The sequence below is a fragment of the Phaseolus vulgaris genome, chromosome 3 (genome assembly GCF_051622355.1).
Source record: "Phaseolus vulgaris cultivar YP4 chromosome 3, ASM5162235v1, whole genome shotgun sequence".
In the NCBI taxonomy this organism is placed as follows: Eukaryota; Viridiplantae; Streptophyta; class Magnoliopsida; order Fabales; family Fabaceae; genus Phaseolus; species Phaseolus vulgaris.
The window spans coordinates 48,856,150-48,882,831 of record NC_143500.1 but is presented as its reverse complement, the minus strand read 5'-3'; the positions used below and the strand labels follow the sequence as shown (position 1 = coordinate 48,882,831).

Below are 26,682 nucleotides of genomic sequence, written 5' to 3'. Positions count from 1 at the left end.
TCCAACATCGATTATATTTTCATAAAAAAACATATAATCGACTTTGTAGTGTTTGGGGCATGGAATAGTACTTTGGAACATAGGTTCATGTTGGTTGCGGTAAAAAAATTTCAAAGATAACTATGTAAAATATTAAGAAGTGAACTTTAAGTCTAACTGAAATGTCTTTGTGTCTAGTCGATATGTGATATCTATTATGGGTGGTCCGATAGCGGATTAATAGCGAGTGACCTGATAAGCCTAACAAACACTCGCTAAGAGACTCTAAAAGACTCTGATACCATATTAAGAAATGAACTTTAAACCTAAGTCAACCTTATAAAACGACATGTAAGGTGAATTTTATACCTACTTATATACTTTGAAATGTCCTTATCTTTATTCAATTCAATAATATCTCCAACATAAAACACTACACTCGTATGACTTTTTTTTAGAAATCTCCACATCTTGCAAAGATTGAGTTTTTAAGTTTCTCTACATTTCCACGACTTTAAATCAATACAAATCAACGGATGCAAGTAAGTAAGTGATCAACGCAAATTCAAGTGAACATTATTCACCAATATCTAAATATAGATTTAGAGATTTTAGGTAAAATAATATAAATGGGTCAAAGGCCCCACCCAATATCTTAGGACGGCATCCTATCTTTTATGCATCAATACTTCAAATGCATGTTTCTTCATTTTTACATTATTCAACAAGAATCACTTCATTGCAATATTACATTTAAGGTTTTAACAAAATTAGACTAAACTACGCAATTGGTTAATTGATATAAATTAAAATACAAATTAATTAATTTAATTAAAAACTAAGTAATTATTTTCTCAATTCAATTTTTAAAAAAATCAAACTGCTAAAAGAATATTTCAGTGCATTATTTAAATTATTAAATGGTTTTAAATTTATTATTTACATAATCATTCACTATCTATTTTTAACATTATCGTTTTTTAAGTGATTTTTCAACAATATTTTTTATCATAAAAATTGAATTTAAATTATAAAATGTGTGCATTGTTGTTTTCAAAATTATGAAAGCATTTTCAATATAGTAAATATATTATTAATATTTTTATTTTATTTTATTAAACATTAAGTCTTATTTAATTATAATATTAAATTTTGATTTATTTTATTGTTATTGTTTACATTTTATTGTCAAAAATTGATATTCATTCCTACAACAAAATAGATAGATCTAAAATAAAACAAAACTAAAAAAAGAAAATTTAAGTAAAAATACTGAAAAATGACAGTTCGTCAACCCCCGGTCCATCAGTGTGCTACCAATTTAAGGTTCTTTTCTTTCTGCACCTTAATAAATTTCTTCCTGCACCTATCATTTTCAAAGAAGACTATTTTATCCCTTTTAAAAATGACTTCTGGATTGTTATTTCCAGAATATTTTCGTAATATATTTTCCAGAATATATTTTATTAATTCTGGATTTACCAATTCGAAAATAAAATAAAAGTGTCTCTGAATGATTTTTTGTCTTTCAGATTTTTTATTTTAGAAACACCCTTATGGAATTCTTATTCTGAAAATATTTTTCTCACAAAACTCTTATTCCGGAATCATCCAAAATCGTAAAAGCATATTTTCAGGAATAAAAATGTAAAATGTAAGGGTGCATTAAGAAACTTCCCCAATTTAAATTCATATAAATATAACTTAAACGGGTGAGTTCGATCTAATTCGCTTTTGACGGGTTAGCCATGGGTTGGGCTAAATAGGCCGAATTGACTGTTTTGGGACTGTTTTTTCCTGCACCTCCATATCTTCTCCTGCCACCTCCATACATAATATGAAAATACATTTTTTTCTTTCTTGTGTCACCCACATAGAGTAGTTTCCGGATTATGTAATTCGGAAACTCATTTGAAAAAAAACTTCTAGATTACATAATCCAGAAGTTAAATAAGACTTTCGGATTATGTAATCCGGAGAATAATCATGCATCTGAAAAATAGTTTCCAGATTATGTAATCCGGTAACTAATTACAAATTTAAAAAATGACTTCCGAATTACGTAATCTAGAATATTATAAAAGGGTGTTTTTGGAAATTTGAAAACTTACGGAGGTGAGAGAAGAAGGTATGGAGATGAAACAGTACTGTTTTGGCACCCTTACACAACCTGATAGTTAAGCTTCTTCTGGAGGAACACTTAGCCCGCGTTCCCTTCCAATATGCCCACACTCGCACAACACAACTTCGAAGCCTTTTTTCCCCCTTGCTCGGCGTCGCCGGAGGGTTGATGGGAGGTCGAAAGCAAGATCGATATAACCTCCTTGAAAGCAAATGCAAGCGAGTAAGGCATGTTTTTTTTTTGAAATTATATTTCAGAAATGTAACATTCATTCACGTTTTCAATATTTAAATTCCGAAGTATGGAAGAGGTGAATGATTTTTCCAAATTAAATTTTTAATGTATGTCAATGGAAATGAATTTCGATATTTAACTCTTTTTATTGTTATGAACTCTGTTTGTAATAGAGAGAGTACTATTGAACTGAAAACAGAACAAAAATTAGGATGTGTAAACAGCAAAATGGGTGCAAAACGACATGACCTAACTTTTATCCTTTTATTTGATTATTCATATTTAGCTCCTGTTTTAGGCCACTATTGGTGCCAGTTTCTGTGCTTCAGAGTTGCCTGAATTGTATATAACAGCTTTTTATAAGCAAATTTTAATAGATTTCCCTAATGTGAAATCATTGCCCAAGTGTGTGAATTTATATTTGTTCGCAGTTTGGCATTTTATTACCTGGAAATGTGTCCAAAATTTCAACAAGTCCATGTTGAGACGGATCCACAAAATTATTTGAGTGGATAAAAAATAATTTATAATATTTGTACAAAGAAAAATATTATAAGCTTTCGTAGAAACATAAATCACATGATCATAAAAGTTCAAAATATTTAAGTTTGCACAAATTGTAATGGTCTTTTACTCATTTTCATACTTTAAATATGTTGTATAAATTACTCATTGTGAATTCTATTAAAAGAATACCCCTCTCTTTCTATGTATTATACACGTATGACTGAAAAATTATTCAGCCATTAATTTTCCATACAATGACATATTTTCATTCTCCTCAAAGTTCACTTTAGAAAAACATTTTCAATAATTGTAATAGTTATCCAGAAAATCAAATACATGGTGATGAATTTTTGCCATTTTAGAAAGATCAATGAGTTCATTTAACTTTAAAGCTTGACCATTAGAATAAACATTTATTAAAAGAGTAAAGTAACTATCTAACCAAATTTTTAAATAGCTAATTTCGAACTAGATTGTAAATAACAGAGTGAAATAACCAAGTGTAACACCCATTGCATATGTTAGAAGCAAGCTGTTTAGTTTATGGGTTCCTCCTTCACACTCAGGTACATCTTCCTTAGTTCCCTCCGAAGCCGTGAAATATGCACACCGGTTTCCTTCTCTAAACTTTCGTGAACTTAAGGACCTTAAGTATAGTAAAGCATTCAAAATAATGGTATCTATGGCTTCCAAGGTTTGTAGGTTACAGCAAAGAAAATATTTGAATGCTTATTTTATTTGACTCAAACTAATTAAGGAATCCAGACCAGGATGGTGAAATTATGGACAGAACCATGATCCCATATTGAAATTAAGGAAGGCCTTCTCCTGGTCCTGGCGGCTCAGTGCTTTGGTTGGGCATTCTCAGATAGGAACTCTGTGATTGACAATGCCAAACTACCCTTTCTGATTGTACATTTAGTGATGGGGATATGGATACTTCCCATCTACTATTTTAATTGGTAATGCCATCCAATTAAAAGTTTCAGCTGGCTTTTCTGGATTTCAAACTCAATAAGAACCACCTTTTTTGCTTTACTTCAAATACTCTCTTTGTATGAATTGAGTGCAACAGTGATATCGGACACAGATTACCCTCTTTGGAATAAAAAGGAGTGTGACTTGATTTTTTAGAGGACAGGAAGAAATGACCATCGTTTCGATAGAGTTTTTCACGCATAAGACATGATCAACCACATGTTAGCTAATGGGAAGACACATCAAGTATTAGGTGATCATAGAGTCTTGGCCAAAGGGACTATCAACATACACACAACATCTAGGAATGTATAAATACGCCGTATTTAGTAGGAATTCTCCCCATAAATCTAACGTAGAAGTTAAGATCCAATATCACGTAATGCCTTGTTCAACAAGAACCAGTATCTCTAAAGGGAATTAGACATATCTGTGGGATCATCATCATTTTAGGAGGTCTCACTTTAAACGCTGTTACTTATAAAGTAACTTTTTTTTGGTAGAACAGCCATAATATCCATTATTTCAAACCCATACAGGAAATCCTTTTTAATACTAGAATTATCGTCAAGGGTTTCTTTTCACAAACAATTACCCAGTTTTTATTCACTTTAGCATAGGGAGATATGTTCACTAGCTGCTAGGCCATCAGGGCCACTCTCTTCTCCCTGTACAAGCTGATCTATATGCCATTGAAACCCGAAAAGGGATAATGAAAAACGAAAGTATGTATTTAATATAGCATGGTTAGCCGCAGTGTATGGTACATCCACTGGTGCAAACAAGTGTTGTATGAAATGGAACTATTACTCAATAATTTATTCCTAGCATAGGAATTGACAAATAATGAATGGTTTTAAGTTGCTTTCATAACGCTATTTAAATCACAATAGACTCACAACAAAAACTACAGAAACAAAAAGACGAAAGGTTGAAAAATCTATCTTAAAAGCAGCTACTCTACTAAAGACATTTGCGAATAGATGACTACCTTGAAGTGCTCAATAATCTATCTGGCATCATCAATCTTCAACTGGGAGAAAACGTAATCCACAGCACTATCGGATTCATCATGCCTCACAATGGTATCATCGGCTTCACTCAGTGTGGAGAGTGAAGGAAGGCGCCGAACATTGGGCAGTTGAAATGATGCAGAAACATTGCTAGAACTATCCTCATACGGCTCTCTCTGTATTGCATTTGCACCTCTCTGAAGCTGCACCGCATACTCCAAGTCCCACAACACATCACCCATGGTTGGCCTATCAGAACCATCTTCTTGCAAGCATTTTTCTATCGTCTCACTAAATTTTCTGAGTGAGTTTTGATCAATTTGATCCTTGATGGAAGGATCGATGATCTCTTGGAGTGTCCCCTTGTTTTTGCAAAGCAATCCCCATTCCGCCAAGTTTATCTGATCTCTTGGAAGAGATGGGTCAATCACTGCTCTTGCACACAACACTTCCAAAAGAACTACTCCAAATGAATACACATCAGATTTTTCTGTCAGCTGTTGAGACCTGAAATACTCAGGATCAAGATACCCAAAAGTGCCTTTAACACCAGTGCTGACATACGGTTGAGTATCAAGAGGACCTGACCTTGAAAGACCAAAATCAGCAACTTTAGCAACATGGTTCTCATCAAGCAATATGTTTGTGGACTTTACATCACGGTGAATGATTCCCCCAGCTGCTCCTTTATGAAGGTAATGAAGACCCCTGGCAGAATCAATGCAAATTTGAAGCCTCACCTTCCAGGACAAGGTTGGAAACTTTGTGTTATACAAATGGTCCCTTAGGGTTCCTTTTTCCATGTATTCATAGACCAGAATCATCTCGAACCTCTCATCACAATACCCAATTAAGGAAACCAGGTGCCTGTGGCGAATCTTGGACAAAACCATAATCTCTGTCTGAAATTCTGGAAGGCCTTGACCTGACCCTGGCTGGCTTCTTTTCACAGCCACTGTCATGCCATTCATGAGGACTCCCTTGTAGACGTTGCCAAAACCACCCTTGCCAATCAGCTGACTTTCGTGGAAATTCTTTGTTGCAAGTTGAAGATCAATCAAGGGAATTTTGAGCCCTAGGTTTATGTTGGGAAGGGGAGACCCGTGACTGGTTATATCAGTCAATCTGCTGTGAGAACTTCCTCCAGCATTAACGGGGATTGGCAACCAGTCCGAATTCTCAACGGGCTTTTCCTTCCTCATTTTAAAACGCCAAAGAAATCCAAGTAGCACTACAACAATAGCCAAGACTAAACCACCGAGAACTGAACCCAGCAACAAAGGAAGACGATGATTGGAATCGGCTTCTTCCAAGTCAGGGGGGACAGAATTTGATGGTTCAATCACTTTCATTATTTCTAGCCCGTTTAAAAATGCACTTGGATTTAAAGCGGTTCTATTAGGTGTTAGGCTGACCTTAATATGTCCATTGTCATCAGAGTTCACCACGAAATCATAATAATAAGGGGCAGGCAACTCGTTAGACACGTTTCCGTCACTATTTACCTGCATGACAAGGGCGTCATAAATGGAAAGTTCGAAGTATGTAAGGCCACCTTGTGAACTCAAATAGTCACAGAAGTGAAGCCGAAGGAAATGATCTGTTTTGTTGTCCACCGGAAGAGCCCATGTTATGTTGAAAAGTCCAAAGTCTGTGGCATTGACAGAGAGGTTAGTTTCCTTAGCAGTTCCGTACACCTGAGTTGGCGCAGTATATCTAGCTGCGTTTGGACCATCGGAGTCATCATCTACATGGTACCCGATTTCACCATTGTAAGGGGAACGATTCTTGGCGTTTCCTGTATACATTAGATGAATATCATCTGGAATCCAGTTTCTCAATAAGAGATCTTTGGTATGTTGACCACCAACATTAAGCCTATGTTTGGTCTCCAACACCCGAGAGTACAAACCTCCGCTATAAGGAGTTGTACCCCCAATAGGTTTGAAAAACGACACCTTATCAGATATCAGATGGAGGGGTAGTACGAACAGTTCTATGGCATTCACAAACGCAAACGATGATTCCAGAGGTCTGAAAGTTACTCTGAAGGTGGGGGGACTGATTTCCATGAAAAATTCTTTAACTGAAGCCGAGTTGCTATTGGTATCATTTGTACCATTAAAATTTTGCAACAACCAGAAACCAGGAACTGAAACGTTGAACCTGGCCGAGGAAAGATTACTGGGGGAAGAGAAAGGGAAGAAATGGAGGCGTAGCAGGTAGGTGCCCTTTAAATCGATGTTGAACTTGTACCAAGATTCCCTTCGAAAAATCCTTGCTGTTTGGTAAAGAGGAGAAGGCACCGATGACTGATTCCTTTCGGTATTACTGCCGCTAAAACTGGCATCAAGTTTTGACTCAGCAGCGTAAACCTTGCCACTTTCGTTAACACTGTTGTCTGACCCACAACTGATAAAGTACTTATCTGGGAAGTTGTAGCCGAGGGAGGGGAAGTGCAGTGATGAGAACTGAAGAAGGAAAAGAAGTGCTATACAGCGAGAGTGTTGAATTATGTGGAGCTTAGGAATCTCCATGGAAAGGGGGTGATCTGGGCTTAGCCTGGGGTATGATATTTGCATCTTTTTAGACTAAGATTATTAGTCTGTGGACTGAAATGAGAGGAAGACTTGAGCACTGGTCAAGGAGTCGGCGTTGATTTTTGTTCATATTTCCTCTTTCCCCTTTTATTTAATTCTGAAGTGGATTTATCAACTACCGCAACTATTAGAGCCGTGAAAAAGAAGATTGAAAGTTTTCATTACTTTTGTCTTTAACCAATTGCGGAAGCGCGCAGACATGGAGACTTGTTGTAATAAATAATTAAATGGCCAGCAAGTAGAGTACAAATATCTTTCCTGAAGAACAAAAATTTTCAGATGTTTTGTCCTGGTTTTCTTGGAAGGGAATACAACAGAAGTCAAAAATCCAAATGATTTTTCTTCTGTTAAAATTCCAAGAAGTTGTGGAGAGAGAAAAAGTACCACAACAATTTTCTTCAGTTAAAAAATTATTATTACAAAATGATTTTGGATTTGAATATGTGATGACTTGTATATAATGAGTTTAATGGGTTTTTTTATTATCATTTATTTTTTATTTATGCCACTCAATTTGGTTCATTCTTTTAAAATATGAGTCAGTGTAATTTTTTATGTAAAATTGTTAAATATCAATTCTGTTAATAAATTAATTAATGACATTGTGTTATTAATTGTTAATATGATACGAATAATCTGTTCAAAACTTTGACTAAAATTAAAAAATCATCATAAAATAATAGAACAAAAAATTATTATATATAAAATTCAATACACTTATTGTAGAGTAAAGTTACATGCTTGTACCAATTGGACGGCTTCATGTTTTGTTCAGCATTTTTAGAAAAATAATATTTTGTTAATTTTTTTTTTCATACAGGATAACATTTTTTTTAAATTGGAAGTGAATTTAGTTTGATCTATAAAATGTATTAAAAACAGTTTTTTAATATAAAAAAATATTTTTATTCTATAAATATTAACTGAGGGACTGAAATAATATTTTTTTTTTAGATTTAAAAGACTAAAATGTTTTTAACTTTAAAAAGTCAAAATTGGATTTACAAATTTTAAGAACTGAAATATAATTAAGTCTAAAAAAATTGCCCATTCATCTTTCAGGAATACCTGATTTTGGTTGAGTTTAAAAATATCATAGTTGCTCCTTTGTTTTTTGTTTTATTTTATTTTCTTTTTATTTTATGTTTGTTATTATCTACTATTAATTTGTTAAAAGTTATAAAAAGTATATAAAATACTGATATGAGTTTCTTAACTTCTTTTTGTTAATATAAAGATATAAAAAAATAACAATTGTAAAAGAAATTAAAATAAAATAAAATAAAATTGCAAATGGAAACGTGTGCTACGGTTTTTATTTGTTAACTTTTCCGGACATAAGTTCACGAGTTATCCGAATGACAAGTTAATGAATAAGTGCTCATGCATCAAACTGAATCAGCTTAATTCAATTAATTTTATAATAAATAAAAAAGTTTTCTACTATAACATAGAATTAATTTTCTTTTTATTTAAATTTTAAATCATACGTATCCATCTAATTTATGTAATATGAAAATGATTGAGATATTTCCTTTTGTAGGTGAAATTGATCTAATTTAAGATTATACTTCATCAATCCACTAAAAATAGTTATAGTGACACCAATATGTAATCAAAACAATGAATTTTGAAAAAAAATAACAATCATTCACGTACAAAAGATCTATTCAAATAATTTCCATAATATAAGTAACATGGATTATTTAAATTTAAAAAAAAAACAAAAATCACGTGTTACAAGAAAAAAATATATATTTAATCCATAAAAAAATTGTTAATTCGATTTAACTCAGGAATTAAATAAATTGACTTATTAAATTAAAAAAAAAATCAATAACATTTTTCATCAATATCATCTCAAAGCTTTCATTGCAGTACCCCAATTAAGCAAACAAGGTGTCCCTCACAAATTTGAGACAAAACCATGATCCGTTTATTATTGATCGTATTGGATCTTTTGGATGTTGGAGTAAATGAGAAAAAGTATTAAAATTGAGACTCTTGTATATATTCTATAACAAAGAGACATGAATCAATTTATATAAGAGATTAGTATATTACTTTCAATAAAAAATCTTTAAAATAATAGGTTTGTAAGTATTTCTTTCTTATATATATTTTTTTTCTTATTTATACTTAATGTGAAAAAGAATAGGTTTATAAGTATTTTCTCCTTATTATAAAACCTAACCTTACGTAAAATACAAGCAAAAAGACAACAAAGAACTAAGACTACAAGTTCAAAAATATATATGCACATCTTCAAACATACAAACATATATTCTCCCCCGTGGGACATTATCAAAAAGAAATTATGACAAGAATAATAAAAGATAGCATGTGCAATAAAAAAGATAATATTTATACAAAAAAAATTATGGAATAATCAATTATGATAAATGGTAATTGATTATCCTGAACAAAAGTTGTGGTTCCAGAATAAACCTATCTTTAAAATAATCGATTATGTAATTAATTATCTACTTTAAAAAACATTACAAAGTAAAAAAACAAGTATATTTAATATGTTATTTGACTATTTAATTCATTATTTTTTTCAATTTAATGGATTATTTTTCATTTTAACATATTAAAATAGATACTTTAAGCATAAAATTAAATAGAAATAAGAGTCATACAAACACAAATTACTTAACTGAAGTAAATCTTATTCAAATTTATCTTGAATATGACAAATTTTAATAATGAGTACAAAATATAATTAAGTGAAATGCAGAAGATGCAAGATGCATGAAGAAATCCTATTCTTCACTAAATTCACCACTACTCTCAATTCAATCTCTCTAGTTTTTTTTTAATGCTCTGAAGAGATAAATGAATGCTTTCAAATGTTTCATCATATTCCTTATCATTCTTTAACTGGTAATTATATATTTTGTCTAACTTAACCAACAGAGGTTGTTCAAAAAATGAAAGAGATTTTTCTTCTCTTCCTTTGGCTTGAGCTTCTTTAGTTGGCGTAGTCTCAGGTTCATTTTCAGGCATTTGACTTATTCTTCGTTTTTATATACCCATTCCCTTTTTTACCATTCTCATCTTAAGTAGTGAAACTTCCTCAATTTTGTTGGAGGAGTGAAAATAGGTAGCAGTTTCCCCTTCCAAGTCTGCACCATATTGCTCAAACACTTTAGAAAGGAAAATTGCGAAGGGAAATTATTGTTTGGTCAATATAATTCATCAATATGAAACTTGAAAGAACAAGTAAGCAACGTGTTTTTTGACTGAGACATTGAGACTTACATCATTCTCAGGTTTCCTTCTTCTAAACTTTGGAGAACATAAAGCATTCAAAATAATGGTATTTATGGCTTCCAAGGCTTGTTGGTTACTGCAAAGAAAATATTTGAATACATATTTCACTCAAACTAATTAAGGAAACCAGACGAGGATGGTGAAATTAAGGACAGAACCCTGTGATAGACTGACAACAAAAACTACAGAAACAAAAAGACGAAAGGTTGGAAAATCTATCTTAAAAGCAACTACTCTACTCAAGACATTTCCGAATAGAAGTCTGCCTTGAAGTGCTCGATATTCTAACTGGCATCATCAATCTTCAACTGGGAGAAAACGTAATCCACAGCACTATCGGATTCATCATGCCTCACAATTATATCATCGGCTTCACTCAGTGTGGAGAGTGAAGGAAGACGCCGAACATTTGGCAGTTGAAGTGATGTAGAAACACTGCTAGAACTATTCTCATACGGGTCTCTCTGCATTGAATTTGCACCTCTCTGAAGCTGCACCGCATACTCCAAGTTCCATAACACATCACCCATGGTTGGCCTATCAGAACCATTTTCTTGCAAGCATTTTTCTATCGTCTCACTAAATTTTCTGAGTGAGTTTTGATCAATTTGATCCTTGATGGAAGGATCGATGATCTCTTGGAGTGTCCCCTTGTTTTTGCAAAGCAATCCCCATTCCGCCAAGTTTATCTGATCTCTTGGAAGAGATGGGTCAATCGCTGCTCTTGCACATAAAACTTCCAAAAGAACTACCCCAAATGAGTAGACATCAGATTTTTCTGTCAGGTGTTGCGACCTGAAATACTCAAGATCAAGATACCCAAAAGTGCCTTTAACACCAGTGGTGACATACGATTCAGTACCAAGAGGACCTGACCTTGAAAGACCAAAATCAGCAACTTTAGCGACATGGTTCTCATCAAGCAATATGTTTGTGGACTTCACATCACGGTGAATGATTCCCCCAGCTGCTCCTTTGTGAAGGTAATGAAGACCCCTGGCAGAATCAATGCAAATTTGAAGCCTCGCCTTCCAGGACAAGGTTGGAAACTTTGTGTTATACAAATGGTCCCTTAGGGTTCCTTTTTCCATGTATTCATAGACCAGAATCATCTCGAACCTCTCATCACAATACCCAATTAAGGAAACCAGGTGCCTGTGGCGAATCTTGGACAAAACCATAATCTCTGTCTGAAATTCTGGAAGGCCTTGACCTGACCCTGGCTGGCTTCTTTTCACAGCCACTGTCATGCCATTCTTGAGGACTCCCTTGTAGACGTTGCCAAAACCACCCTCGCCAATCAGCTGACTTTCGTGGAAATTCTTTGTTGCAAGTTGAAGATCAATCAAGGGAATTTTGAGCCCTAGGTTTATGTTGGGAAGGGCAGAGCCGTGACTGGATATATCAGTCAATCTGCTGTGAGAACTTCCTCCAGCATTAACGAGGACTGACAACCAGTCCGAATTCCCAACGGGCTTTTCCTTCCTCATTTTAAAACGCAAAAGAAAGCCAAGTAGCACCACAACAAAAGCCAAGGCTAAACCACCGAGAACTGAACCCAGAACCACAGGAAAAGGATGATGATTGGAATCGGGTTCGTCCATGTCACGGGGGACATCATTTGATGATTCAATCACTTTCATCATTTCTAGCCCGTTTAAAAATGCACTTGGATTTAAAGCGGTTCCATAAGGTGTTAGGCTGACCTTAATATGTCCAGAGTCATCAGAGTTCACCACGAAATCATAATAATGAGGGGCAGGCAACTCGTTAGACACGTTTCCGTCATTATTTACCTGCATGACATGGGCGTCATAAATGGAAAGTTCGAAGTATGTAAGGCCACCTTGTGAACTCAAATAGTCACAGAAGTGAAGCCGAAGGAAATGATCTGTTTTATTGTCCACCGGAAGAGCCCATGTTATGTTGACAAGTCCAAAGTCTGTGTCATTGGCAGAGAGGTTAATCTCCTTAGCAGTTCCGTACACCTCAGTTGGCGCAGTATATCTAGCTGCGTTTGGACCATCGGAGTCATCATCTACATGGTACCCGATTTCACCATTATAAGGGGAACGATTCTTGGCGTTTTCTGTATACATTAGATAAATATCATCTGGAATCCAGTTTCTCAATAAGAGATCTTTGGTAGGTTGACCACCAACATTAAGCCTATGTTTGGTCTCCAACACCCGAGAGTACAAACCTCCGCTATAAATAGATGTACCCCCAATGGGTTTAAAAAACGACACCTTGTCAGATATCAGATGGAGGGGTAGTACGAACAGTTCTATGGCGTTCACAAACGCAAACGATGATTCCAGAGGTCTGAAAGTTATTTTGAAGGTGGGGGCACTAATTTCCATGAAAAACTCTTTAACTAAAGCAGAGTTGTTATTGGTATCATTTGTACCATCAAAATTTTGCAACAACCAGAAACCAGGGACTGAAACGTTGAACCTGGCCGAGGAAAGATTACTGGGGGAAGAGAAAGGGAAGAAATGAAGGCGTAGCAGGTAGGTGCCATTGGAATCGATGTTGAACTTGTACCAAGATACCCTTCGAAAAATTCTTGCTGTTTGGTAAAGAGGAGAAGGCACCGATGACTGATTCCTTTCGGTGTTACTGCTGTTAAAACTGGCATCATGGTTTGATTCAGCAACGTAAACCTTGCCACTTTCGGTAACACTGTTGTCTGACCCACAATTGATAAAGTACTTATCAGGGACGTTGTAGCCGAGGGAGGGGAAGTGCAGTGATGAGAACTGAAGAAGGAAAAGAAGTGCAATACAGCGAGAGTGTTGAATTATGTGGAGCTTAGGAATATCCATGGAAAGGTGATGATCTGGGCTTAGTTTCGGGTGTGATATTTGCATCTTTTTAGACTAAGATTATTAGTCTGTGGACTGAAAAGAGAGGAAGACTTGAGCACAGGTCAAGGATGGACGTTGATTTTTCTTCATACTTCCTTCACTAGTGCAATAATGCATATTACCCAAGTTTTTGGAGATATATTATATCGATTCTATTATTAATATAGCTCAGTTGTAATATGATATTTTACATTTTACATTTGTTATTTTCAAAATTATTAAAATGTGATTTTTTCAACTTAATTTTTATATCAAACCAAAAACCAATAAGATCAATTTTTATATTGAGAAATATAAAAGCATGCAATTGAAACTAATAAAAAATAGTATAATTAAAACTAATGAAAGTGTATATATATATACAAAGTTACAAATCATGATATGTTTTGATTCCTAATCTCTAGAAAATATTTGGACCATTTTTGACAGATTTGTTTAAGAGTTTGTATGCTTTGTGACTCGATTTCTACAAAAAGCTGAGAAACGTAATTGGATATTAGTGTTCATAATAATAAATATGAATTTAAAATGAGATGTTAAAGTGTTTAAAATCTTATAATACCCGCTTCCAAGAGTCCATAATATTCACAAGGATATGGTTCACATCCAATGCATTACATAATAACCACATTCAAAGCTTTTTTTGTTGCTTATTGCACTATTATCAAATATAAGTAACAATTAATTTAATTGAACAACTAAAAGAAGTAAAACTTAATAGTTTCAATAAAGAGATAAATATATACCCTAGGAAAAATCTAACTAGATCTTGTGATGATAAAGTGGGTCTACCGCCAAAGACATTGCATACATTAATTGCACTAAAAAGAGAAAAATATTAGTAATTGACAATAAATTATATAATTAACATATTAATAAAAACATACATTTGTACTGCGGTCTCCAGATCTGGACTTGACTTCCTATGTAATGAATAAAACCACACAAGTGTATTATCCATGGGGCAAATAAGCATCAAATGCCGGTGAGACCTAGTATAGAACATTTCATTAGTCATTTTTATAATTATGTAAAATCTAAATGTAACAAGTTTTACTAACCCATTTATAAAAGGAGCCATATAAATCCTCTTTCTGGATGTCTGAATTCATCTTTGAATGTAAGTTTGACAATTAATATTTTTATTATCATACCTTTGTATGGATTGCGGCTCAAGGAAATAAAAAATATCAACATTACTCATGTTGATAATTATCTAATTTATATACATTGTTAACATAGATATCAATGACATGATTCATGAAACATCGTTTGATTAAGTATCATGTAATTATTAAGGGTACTTACATCATCCATAGTTGAATAACTACGATGTTCAATAATTAATTAACCTGAATGATTTCAAAGACATCTTGCATGGTTATGTACTAAATAATGTGGCATCCCAATGAATGACATTAATAGCTTTTAATAAAATATACCTCATAATTTTTTGAAATGGCCTTTATCAAATGTGTAGGCCATGCAATAAATATTCCAAGTGTCTATCCCACTGTATTAACCTCTGTTATGACATTGAAACTGTAGCAGATGCATCTCTAGCTTTTTCAACTACCACTCTAGAGAAATCACCCTGCATGGGAACAATGTGCATGGTTAAACGTCCTGGATACACTCTTCAAAAGGCCACTAATTGCTAGCTCAACCACGAGTATGAATCGATATCACAACTACCTTTTGTGCTACCTCAACCACAAGTATGAATTACATCTACTGGTTCAACTGGATTATATCGCTGCTCGAATTCAGCTTTTAACTCTTTGACAACTTGTTCTTTTATGTCATGAGTTAGTTGTGGTGTCAGTCTCTCTGTCAATTGTGCAACTAATTGCTCCATCATCTCCTGACTGACATTTGCAGTAGAAAAGTTGGGTCGATGAGCTGATCCAAAGTATTGCCTCACCCCAACACCAAAACTAGTAGTACGTACACGATCAAGGTGTTCCCTAGTTCCAATAGCAACAGTCAAGATGTCATCTCGACCTTTAGGAACAAAACTTCCCTGTGAGCTTTGCTCCACTAGCAAATCCTTTTTTTTTATCAGCAAAAAATAAATAAAATAAATTGAGACACTTCAGGGGTGTCCCAACCCTTATACAAAAAACCCAAAACAAGTTTCCTAGCACCCTACCAATAAAGGATCATACATACACTACACTACAATAACCAAAATAATATACCAGATTAAGATATAGAAACCCAACAAATAAAAATACATCAACCCACCAAAGAGATCACACTCTCTGTAAAGAATAATACAATATGTTAATATAATATGTAATGATAAGTGTGCAATACTAAAAATAAGACATGTAATTATGAACTTATAATACGTTGGGAAATCTCTAATGATTTCTCAGATTTCATCTGACTCCCGCTTTAGTTCTGGCCAACTTCCATTTTCCATGTCGATTAGGAGGTGATGGAGGATAAATAAGTTCACCAGAATCGGATTTTGTTTGCCTCTTTAACTTTTCTTCCATTATCTTTTTCTCTAACAAATCATAACCTCCCCGAGACAGTCTGTGGGAGGTAACATTCTTTTGTGAAATGATTTGAGCTTTCTTCCACTTTTCCTGCAAGCACATCATACACATAAATTATGAATTGCATGATATGATTTAATAACATATATAATGAAATGTTCACAAACCTACCATGAGGGATCCATTTGACTCTGAACAAAATGAGACCATGCCTCTTCATCTATACAATATTTCTCACAAGGAGATCTGTCCTTGTATTTGCCAAATATGTAATAGCCTATCAAATTTATCTTGAATTGCTTCCATTTTGTAGCTACTAAAGACAATATCTTGCTCCGAACCAAATTGGAAGTTTCAAACTCAAAGTTTGTCTAAAAATTATAATGAATAAGTCATTAAAATGTAAATAACGTTTTAAATACACAAATTATTTAATAACCTTTAAATAAATAGCTTACACAAATATCCTTCCAAATAAGATTCTTCTATACTTTTCTTACATGGTCCCAGTCAAGTACCAAGATAGACACCTTAGATCGAGCTAGGACTCCCAAATAACTTACAAATTGAGCATGATTAGGGTCTGATGCCCTACGAGTTTGAGGGTCTGTTTGAACTGGAACTTTCTTATTACCCATACGTCTAATAACAAGATTTCTTAGTCGTGTAGGCTCCCTAGTCTTCTTTGATGAGTCAGCCATGTGATCAACCTACAAAAAATAAAAACACGTTTAACATATATATTTAAATTAAATAAAACTAATTTTTAAATATAAAAGCTAATAAAAACATAACTTAATTTCTATTGTGGAAGTATTAAAATGTTCTCCCATATTCCTTCATTGTGATCATGGCGTGTAGCATATACTTCATCAACATTATTTTCATCATTCAAAGGAGGTATTTGTTTAGAGAATGAAAACTTGTATACAGATTTGACCCTTGAGTCATCCTGTGGATGAACATCATGTTCAATTCTCCCCTGTACGACAACTGACCACCTAGAAGGATCTTTCACATAAAAACCTTGTTTTGCTTGGTAAGTTATGATGAAAGGATTTTTCTTCCACCCTATCTTTGTAAGATCACCCAAAGTAAAACTCAAGTCATCCACATGCACTCTTGTGTTACAATCAACCCATTTTACACTTAAATACAGGAACTCTAAATTTGACGTATTCAACCTCCCAAATTTCTTCAATTACTCCAAAGTAACTTAAAGTAGCCACAATAGGATTATTATCTTTTGAACTAGCAAAGTGCATAGACTTCGCCTCAAGGGTAACACTGTTATTCTGCATAGTACTTTTTCATCTTCAGTCCTTGTATTAAAAGACATCATACTAATATCTTCCACTTATAACTTCTACATTCTGTTGAGCAAATTGTAGAAATTCTTCAACGCCATTTTCATACACATCACTGATACAACTCACATTTATCCAACTTCGATTCGTGATTACGTAATAGAAGCACTTATCCATCAATGTCACCCAATTTTTAATAAATGTATTATAAAACATAATACACAAGACCCAATAGTAAAATGTTCATTTAACAATTAAAATAACAATTCAAACAAAATTTAAAGCATAATACATTATATCCAAACATAATACATTATAAAACATAGTACACATTGTCGAGGTTGATCACCCCAAATTCAATACCAAAACATTCAACATATAATAATTAAAAAATTTAAAACATAATACATTTCATTCCAATACATTATAATAAAAATAATTTTCTATATAAATAACAAGTAGTGTAGTGGAGGTAGCTATCTAGCGGCGACATCAGCACTGGAGGCAATCTAGCAGTGTATAACACGTTATTTGTATTAGCAGTGTATAATACGTTATTTGTATTAGCAATTTTCAATAAAACAATCTAATATATAATTATAAAATACGTTATTTGTATTAGTGCTCTTTCCCCCTTCTCTTTAATTTTGAATTGAAGTGGATTTATCAACTACCGGAACTATTAGACCCGTGAAAAAAAGAAGATAGAAATTAAGAAGGCTAGCAATAGAGTACAAATATCTTTCCAGAGGAATCAAAATCTTCACATGTTTTGTCCTGGTTTTCTTGGAATGGAATACAACAGAAGTCTAAATTCCAAATGATTTTTCTTCTATTATAATTCCAAGAAATTGTGGTCAGAGAAAAAGTATCACAACAATTTTCTTCAGTTAAAAAATTATTATTACAAAATGATTTTTAATTTGAATATGTGATGATGGTATATAATGAGTTTAATGGATTTTTTAATTAGTTCTGCCGTAGTGAAACAACACAATATTTAACGTGATTCGGTCTTCAACTGCCACTTACATCCACGATAACTAATAGGTTTTATTTATATCTGTTCCACACCAATTAAAAATACAATAATTTTTTAAATAGAAATTATAAAAAAAATACAATGAACTAACCATAGTGTCTAATGAGTCCAATTGTTCCTAACTTAATACCAACACACGAGTTTCCTTCTCTAAACTTTCGAGAACATAAAACATTCAAAATAATGGTATTTGTGGATTCGAAGGTTTGTAGGTTACTGCAAAGAAAATATTTGAATACATATTTCACTCAAACTAATTAAGGAAACCAGACGAGGATGGTGAAATTAAGGACAGAACAATGTGATAGTCTGACAACAAAAACTACAGAAACAAAAAGACGACTGCCTTGAAGTGCTCGATAATCTATCTGGCATCATCAATCTTCAACTGGGAGAAAACGTAATCCACAGCACTATCGGATTCATCATTCCTCACAATGGTATCATCGGCTTCACTCAGTGTGGAGAGTGAAGGAAGACGCCGAACATTGGGCAGTTGAAATGATGCAGAAACACTGCTAGAACTATCCTCATACGGCTCTCTCTGTATTGCATTTGCACCTCTCTGAAGCTGCACCGCATACTCCAAGTCCCACAACACATCACCCATGGTTGGCCTATCAGAACCATCTTCTTGCAAGCATTTTTCTATCGTCTCACTAAATTTTCTGAGTGAGTTTTGATCAATTTGGTCCTTGATGGAAGGATCGATGATCTCTTGGAGTGTCCCCTTGTTTTTGCAAAGCAATCCCCATTCCGCCAAGTTTATCTGATCTCTTGGAAGAGATGGGTCAATCGCCGCTCTTGCACATAAAACTTCCAAAAGAACTACCCCAAATGAGTAGACATCAGATTTTTCTGTCAGGTGTTGCGACCTGAAATACTCAAGATCAAGATACCCAAAAGTGCCTTTAACACCAGTGGTGACATACGATTCAGTACCAAGAGGACCTGACCTTGAAAGACCAAAATCAGCAACTTTAGCGACATGGTTCTCATCAAGCAATATGTTTGTGGACTTCACATCACGGTGAATGATTCCCCCAGCTGCTCCTTTGTGAAGGTAATGAAGACCCCTGGCAGAATCAATGCAAATTTGAAGCCTCGCCTTCCAGGACAAGGTTGGAAACTTTGTGTTATACAAATGGTCCCTTAGGGTTCCTTTTTCCATGTATTCATAGACCAGAATCATCTCGAACCTCTCATCACAATACCCAATTAAGGAAACCAGGTGCCTGTGGCGAATCTTGGACAAAACCATAATCTCTGTCTGAAATTCTGGAAGGCCTTGACCTGACCCTGGCTGGCTTCTTTTCACAGCCACTGTCATGCCATTCTTGAGGACTCCCTTGTAGACGTTTCCAAAACCACCCTTTCCAATTAGCTGATTTGCGTGGAAGTTCTTTGTTGCAAGTTGAAGATCAATCAAGGGAATTTTGAGTCCTAGGTTTATGTAGCCGTGACTGGATATATCAGTCAATCTGCTGTGAGAACTTCCTCCAGCATTAACGGGGATTGGAAACCAGTCCGAATTCTCAACGGGCTTTTCCTTCCTCATTTTAAAACGCCAAAGAAGGCCAAGTAGCACCACAACAAAAGCCAAGACTAAACCACCGAGAACTGAACTCAGCAACAAAGGAAGACGATGATTGGAATCGGTTTCTTCCAAGTCAGGGGGGACAGAATTTGATGATTTAATCACTTTCATTAGTTCTATCCCGTTTAAAAATGCTCTTGGTACGTCAGCGCTTCCATTCGGGGTTAGACTGACCTTAATATGTCCAGAGTCATCAGAGTTCACCACGAAATCATAATAAAGAGGGGCAGGCAACTCGTTAGACACGTTTCCGTCACTATTTACCTGCATGACATGGGCGTCATAAATGGAAAGTTCGAAGTATGTAAGGCCACCTTGTGAACTCAAATAGTCACAGAAGTGAAGCCGAAGGAAATGATCCGTTTTGTTGTCCACCGGAAGAGCCCATGTTATGTTGAAAGAGAGGTTAGTTTCCTTAGCAGTTCCGTACACCTCAGTTGGCGCAGTATATCTAGCTGCGTTTGGACCATCGGAGTCATCATCTAGATTGTACCCGATTTCACCATTGTAAGGGGAACGATTGCTGGCGTTTTCTGTATACATTAGATAAATATCATCTGGAATCCAGTTTCTCAATAAGAGATCTTTGGTATGTTGACCACCAACATTAAGCCTATGTTTGGTCTCCAACACCCGAGAGTACAAACCTCCGCTATAAGGAGTTGTACCCCCAATAGGTTTGAAAAACGACACCTTATCAGATATCAGATGGAGGGGTAGTACGAACAGTTCTATGGCATTCACAAACGCAAACGATGGTTCCAGAGGTCTGAAAGTTATTTTGAAGGTGGGGGGACTGATTTCCATGAAAAATTCTTTAACTGAAGCCGAGTTGCTATTGGTATCATTTGTACCATTAAAATTTTGCAACAAGCAGAAACGAAGGACTGAAACGTTGAACCTGGCCGAGGAAAGATTACTGGGGGAAGAGAAAGGGAAGAAATGGAGGCGTAGCAGGTAGGTGCCCTTTAAATCGATGTTGAACTTGTACCAAGATTCGCTTCGAAAAATTCTTGCTGTTTGGTAAAGAGGAGAAGGCACCGATGACTGATTTCTTTCTGTTTCACTGCTGCTAAAACTGGCTTCAGGATTTGGTTCACCAACGTAAACCTTGTCAATTGTAACACTTTTGTCTGATCCACAATTGATAAAGTACTTATCTGGGACGTTGTAGCCGAGTGAAGGGAAGTGCAGTGATGAGAAGAGAAGAAAAAAGATGGCAGCTTTGAGGAGCTGAAGAGTCGCCATGTAAAATGAGAACAGCATGGAACTTCAACCAAAAGAAGACCTCAACACAGTCAAGTTATGTCATGGCACCTTTGATTTTTCTTCTTATTTTTTCTTTTTCTTTCTTTTATTTTAATTCTGAAACTTTATTTATTCACAAAATATTCCCAAACTATACCATTCATGAAAAGGAAAATGGAAAAGTCTTGCCCGATAAATTTGAGAACTTCACTCCAATAATAAAAGGATATTTAATAGTGTGATTTATAATATATTATTTTAATATTTAGTAAAAATCGAACAAATAATTTATATTCTAATTTAATATTTTATTTTTAAAAAAGAAAGGGATTGATTGGAATACGGTTGCTCAGAACGTACACACCATACAATAGTCTTCTGGTCATTCTTGTATGTGTAGTTGTTTTCCAAATCCTGGTTCGGATTTTTATAATTTTTAATTAATTAACTTGGGTTGTATATTCTATTATAATATTTATACTATTTCTAATTAATTAACTTGGGTTACATATCATATTATATTATTTATATTAGTTATTTATAGTTAGATGTGTTCAATATAACTTGTCCAATTTAGTGAATTTGCTAGAAAAAATAAATTGATACGAGTTTTATAAGCAGATATTGATTTGGCTTATTACGGGATAATTAAAACTCTAATTATTATAATGTAAAATATGATTATGGTTTTAATATATTAAATCAATAAATAATTTTCTCCTCTCCTCTTCCCAATAAGGGAATATGTGTCATTATTCTCTCCTTCCTCTCAATAACTTCACATTATGTGTTTTCGTGCTCATTTTATATCTAATAAGGTCAAACTAAAATATTCAACAAATCCCTTATTTTCATCACTGTCTTCATTTCAATTTATCTTTTAGTACTGTTGACTGAATTATAAGCTGATGCATCTATGAATACAAACTTTTTCTAACATTTTTGGAAGTGTTGCGTGGTAAGAAATTTGATTTCTTGGAAAAAATTATTCAACAATTGAACCAGAATTTGGCCTTCATCATTTGTTAAATAAGAAATGGATCAATCTATAGGTTGAAGATCACAATGTTCCTGAAATGGGAAAGGAGGATCAGAGAAGGATCCATTAAGAATGGCAAAGGTAGTAAGCTTGTTTGCAGCTTCTGTGGCATGAATTCCATCCCAACTCACATAGTTGTAAGGGTCATTGCATGCAGTTGCTGTCACTTTGCTTCCATGTATCTCTTTGGAATTGCCACAGTAGAGTTTGGGATCGAAGTTGTAGTCACCACCTCCATAGCCGCAACAAGCTTTTGTACCATACTTAAGCCCTGTTTCAAAAGGGAAAAAAGTCAGAAAAATAATGAACAAATTCTGGTTGTATATTTAGCATCCATTATTATGAGTAAATTAGTATAGCCAAAGGGTGTCATAGAAATATCATTCTAATGTCTTCAATTTCTAAATAAGGTATGAAATAGTAAAGGATTCAAATAAAGTCCTATTGAGATGTATTGTATCTTTTTGGTAATCATGATGACAGTGTTGTCTTATTAAACAAGTAGAGGGAGTTGTGTTTGAACCATGAGAAGTGGGATGCTGGAAGAGCTCCAGCAGAACAGTGTGAGTATCCACATAAATGACAGAAGCATCGGAAAGACTTTCTCTAACTTCTCTCAGCGACTGTTTCAACATAGTGTTGTATTCCCTTACTGCATTGTTGTAAGAAACCAAGCATCCAAACTGATCAATGTCTGAACTATTATGAGGAAGCAGGACCAAGAATGAAGGGTAGCATCCCACTGGTGCAAGATTAAGAACCAAAAATGTACGTCCTCCAAGATTATATAACTCCTATAAATTCATTGAGCACAATTCAATTATACATCTTTCTTTTCATTAAATCTAGATTTGAGTTGTTCTTGACTGTTATGGTAATCTCACCTTAATGGTAGCAGCAATTTGTGAAACAACTTGTGGAAGGTATTGTTGCACTCCACGTATGCCAATGGAAGCTAAGTTGGAAGTAAAGTCATTTTGGCCAATATAGAATGTGTAAAGAGATTTTCCAAATATATCTGGTGAAGGAAGCTTGGACCCTGAGGAACAATCAAAAGAAACTAGTAGAATGCTACAGAAATTAAAAACTAGAGTGAGAACTGGGAAGTTTGAGCTTTTTGTACCTTGTTCATGCACTTCATTAACTTGGGTTTTGAACTGCTTCATTTGGTTGAGCTGGATGGCAAGAGAGAAGGGGCTGATCCCAGTGACAAACAAAGAAGTATTAGGTAGAAGCACAGTGGATGCCAGTGTAGCATAATTAGCTCCATGCGTATAATCAGATCCTATTGATTGCAGATATGGACTAATAAATGGCAATCCAAGAGCTTCAGCTGCCGAATGAAATGCAGTATACCTTGTCAAATATTAGTACTGTGCTACTGATAGAATGGTTTCTCATATTGCAATGAATAAAGCAGATTCTATTGAAAAAAAATACTAAATTGACTAGCATATAACAGCTCAAGCATTAGAGCATGTCTTTAATCTATGAAAGATAAATGACAACATAAATGAGATTCATTGTCAATTTCAAAATTTGGTGTTGTAAATTTTTCTTTTCTAGAACCACTAAAAGGAAAAAAAACTGAAATAATTGAAGGGTAGGAAGGTGAATAAGTAATTCAGGTAGCACCAGAGAGGTATTAAAAAGTGACACTATTAACTACTATTAACAAAGAAATTGTCTCTTGTGCATTTAGCATTTACAGAGAAAATAGATAGAACAAGGAGAGGAGAACCAAAAGCTTAAATCTTTCCTTAAAATTTTCATTCTTCTTCGTTTTGCTTCAATGTCCACACTGATAAGGTGAGGGATATTATAGAAAAGCAAGAAAATGAACAAATTCTCAGTATAGCTAAAGTGGAAACATTAGAAGAGCAAACTAAGATGAGAGAGTTTATTAGTTACCAAGAAAATCAATTATGAGTCTCCCATCTGTGGCCCTTCCTACTGGTTTGTTGAAGTAAGTCATTCCAAAGGGAGGAGATTGGGCAGGAAAAGCTGCCCAAAAGCCACCAGTATCTGAATTTGAATCTCCGAAGTTGAAAATTGCCTCGAAATCACACTTGGTGTGACTTGAACCGATCATGCAAAGCAATACAAGAGTAAAAATGAGAAAGAAATTGGTGGATGCCTTTGAAGTCATTTTTGTGAGGTTAAAGACAGTGTGGAATGAGGTAGTGCTGTATGACAAGAAAGGGTGACCTCTCCTTTTCCAGTTTTGTTTATATTTGCAATTTTAACTGCATTCATCTTACAATAATGTATGACAATAATTGATGTTCATCACACACATGGAGAATACTACCAAAAAAATCTAACACATGGAAGATGGGCACCTGCATTCATATAATTAACAACGTTTTATTTCCTTAGAATTATTAGATAAATGGTATTTATTATATATTTATTGTGAAATTGAGTTGAGTTGAGTTGAATTAAAATTTATTGTGTTTGAAACTGATGAAATTGTTAAGCATCTTAATTCTACTTAAACTAAAAAAAAATCAACTCAAATTAACGTATAAAAATGTAATTGGGTGGGGCAAATACACGGATTTAATTGGATAAACTAAAACAATTTCAACACAGCTTAGCAAAATGTAATACGGTTGGGATGACAACAAAGGAAAAAAATTGTTTAACACTCTCAACACTAAAAAATACATTCATTTCACAACCCTTTATAATAATATAATAATAATTTTAATTAAAAAATAAAATAAATATAATTAAATATTAATGTATTAAGCTGTCAAGTGCCTGAAACCTTGAAGTTGTATTTTAATATGTTGTGAAATTTTTGTTTTTACAAATCATTATTTGACGTTTTTTTTCTTTAAGTCAAGTGTTACGTGTCACTTCCTTTTCAAATATAAAAAACAAATAATCTATCCTTAAGGTTTTCAGAAATATTGTTTGGAAAATTCATTAAAACTCAATTCAGCAACCCTTAATAATGTTTTCCTTGTTTAACATAATTTGTATGAACAAATGCATGAATGGATAAAATGATGGGGAAGTTTTGATCATAAAATGCATCATGACCATGGCCTCCCTTCCTTCAGCAAGTGTCACATTTCAAGGGGATTTATGAACTCAAATTATCTTATGGACTTTTTCTTCCTACACCTCCATACCTTCTTCTGCCACCCCATACTAAATGTAAAAATACCATTTTCTCCTTTTTTGTGCCACCTCCATACATAATCTGGAAGCTGTTCTTGGATCCGGAAGTGTTCTTGAGATTTATAAAATCCATAACTCTTTTTTGCATTTGAAATAAGTCCATGGATTATGTAATCCGGATATATTCTGGATTACATAATCCGAAAGTCAATCTCATATTTAGAAAAGACTTTCGGATTATGTAATCCGGAAGCTAATCATACATTTGAAAAAAAAACTTTCATATTACATAATCCGGAAGTTAATCTTATGTATAGAAAAGACTTTCAGATTATGTAATCCGGAAGCTAATCACAAAAGGCTTCTAGATTACATAATCCATAACCTAATTCTGATCTAGAAAAAGAATTTCAGATTATGTAATCCAAAATATTAAAAAAATGGTATTTTTAAAATATAAAAAACATATAGGGTAGCACAAGAAGGTATGAAGGTGCAGGAAGAAGCAGCCTATCTTATGTCCTTCAGTATATATATTCGCACCCAATTTTTCCTAAAGGCTGCTTCTTCCTGCACCCCATAGATTCTTCTTGTGGCACCCCATATTAATTATGTATTTACATTTTTGTTCTTTTGTTAAAAAATAAATAAACTCTAAAATATCACCTGGATATTTCACCTTATTCCTTCTTCTGATTTTTCTCACGACCCATCTCAAGCACCCCATCCACGTGAGCACCCCAAGACATCTTCAGAATGTGATTTTCATTAATAGAAAATGTTTTGGTGGTTGTATACAAAGTTTGAGAGCAGTGTGATTGTGGTTGTGTGGTATAAAAATTTAGTTTTTAATATATATTTCACTATTTGTTTGCGGGTTTCACTGCACTGATTTTTTTTAAACATTTTTTCTATTATAAAATATTTCGAATTACATAATTGGAAATTCATATTTTGAAAAAACACTAATTATATGATGCAATTTTTTTAAAATATAAAAAAATTATAAATTATGTAATATGAAATGTTTTTTTTCAAAAAATAAATTTCGGATTACTAAAGTACTTTCCAAATTTATTATTAACTTCCGGTTGTGTAATCCAAGGTAAAAAGTATAAAAACATCTTAATTTTTTTAACTTTTTTACATATATTTTTGGAGTTACAAAATTTATGTGGGTGAAGGAAGAAGGAGCCTTTCCTCCTAAACCTATCAAATGGATCAACTTAAG

General features: G+C 34.0%; 4 protein-coding genes across 5 annotated transcripts; all 4 read right to left on the bottom strand.

The window, feature by feature from the left end:
- Nucleotides 1–4,530: 4,530 nt before the first annotated feature.
- LOC137808262 (putative receptor-like protein kinase At2g23200) lies at nt 4,531–7,644 on the bottom strand. The gene has a single exon (XM_068609290.2). It carries the CDS (start codon nt 7,413–7,415, stop codon nt 4,830–4,832), a length of 2,586 nt encoding a protein of 861 aa, XP_068465391.2. The 5' UTR covers nt 7,416–7,644; the 3' UTR covers nt 4,531–4,829.
- A 2,996-nt stretch (nt 7,645–10,640) lies between these two features.
- On the bottom strand, nt 10,641–13,737 carry LOC137808261 (putative receptor-like protein kinase At2g23200). Its single transcript, XM_068609289.2, has one exon. It carries the CDS (start codon nt 13,580–13,582, stop codon nt 10,994–10,996), a length of 2,589 nt encoding a protein of 862 aa, XP_068465390.2. The 5' UTR covers nt 13,583–13,737; the 3' UTR covers nt 10,641–10,993.
- A 4,872-nt stretch (nt 13,738–18,609) lies between these two features.
- Nucleotides 18,610–21,513, bottom strand: LOC137808259 (putative receptor-like protein kinase At5g24010). The gene has a single exon (XM_068609288.2). The coding sequence runs from the start codon at nt 21,296–21,298 to the stop codon at nt 18,800–18,802; it is 2,499 nt and encodes an 832-aa protein (XP_068465389.2). The 5' UTR covers nt 21,299–21,513; the 3' UTR covers nt 18,610–18,799.
- Nucleotides 21,514–22,231: 718 nt separating this feature from the next.
- LOC137808258 (GDSL esterase/lipase At4g01130) lies at nt 22,232–24,558 on the bottom strand. 2 transcript variants are annotated; one of them, XM_068609287.2, is made up of 5 exons: nt 24,231–24,558; nt 23,443–23,652; nt 23,204–23,358; nt 22,843–23,113; nt 22,232–22,590 (listed from the first exon to the last, which is right to left on the bottom strand). In XM_068609287.2, exons 1-5 carry the CDS (start codon nt 24,466–24,468, stop codon nt 22,322–22,324), a joined length of 1,143 nt encoding a protein of 380 aa, XP_068465388.1. In that variant the 5' UTR covers nt 24,469–24,558; the 3' UTR covers nt 22,232–22,321. The 2 variants fall into 2 exon arrangements, with proteins under 2 accessions (XP_068465388.1, XP_090155807.1); XM_090299681.1 differs by having other exon boundaries at nt 23,443–24,120; nt 24,231–24,524.
- Between the last annotated feature and the right edge of the window lie 2,124 nt (nt 24,559–26,682).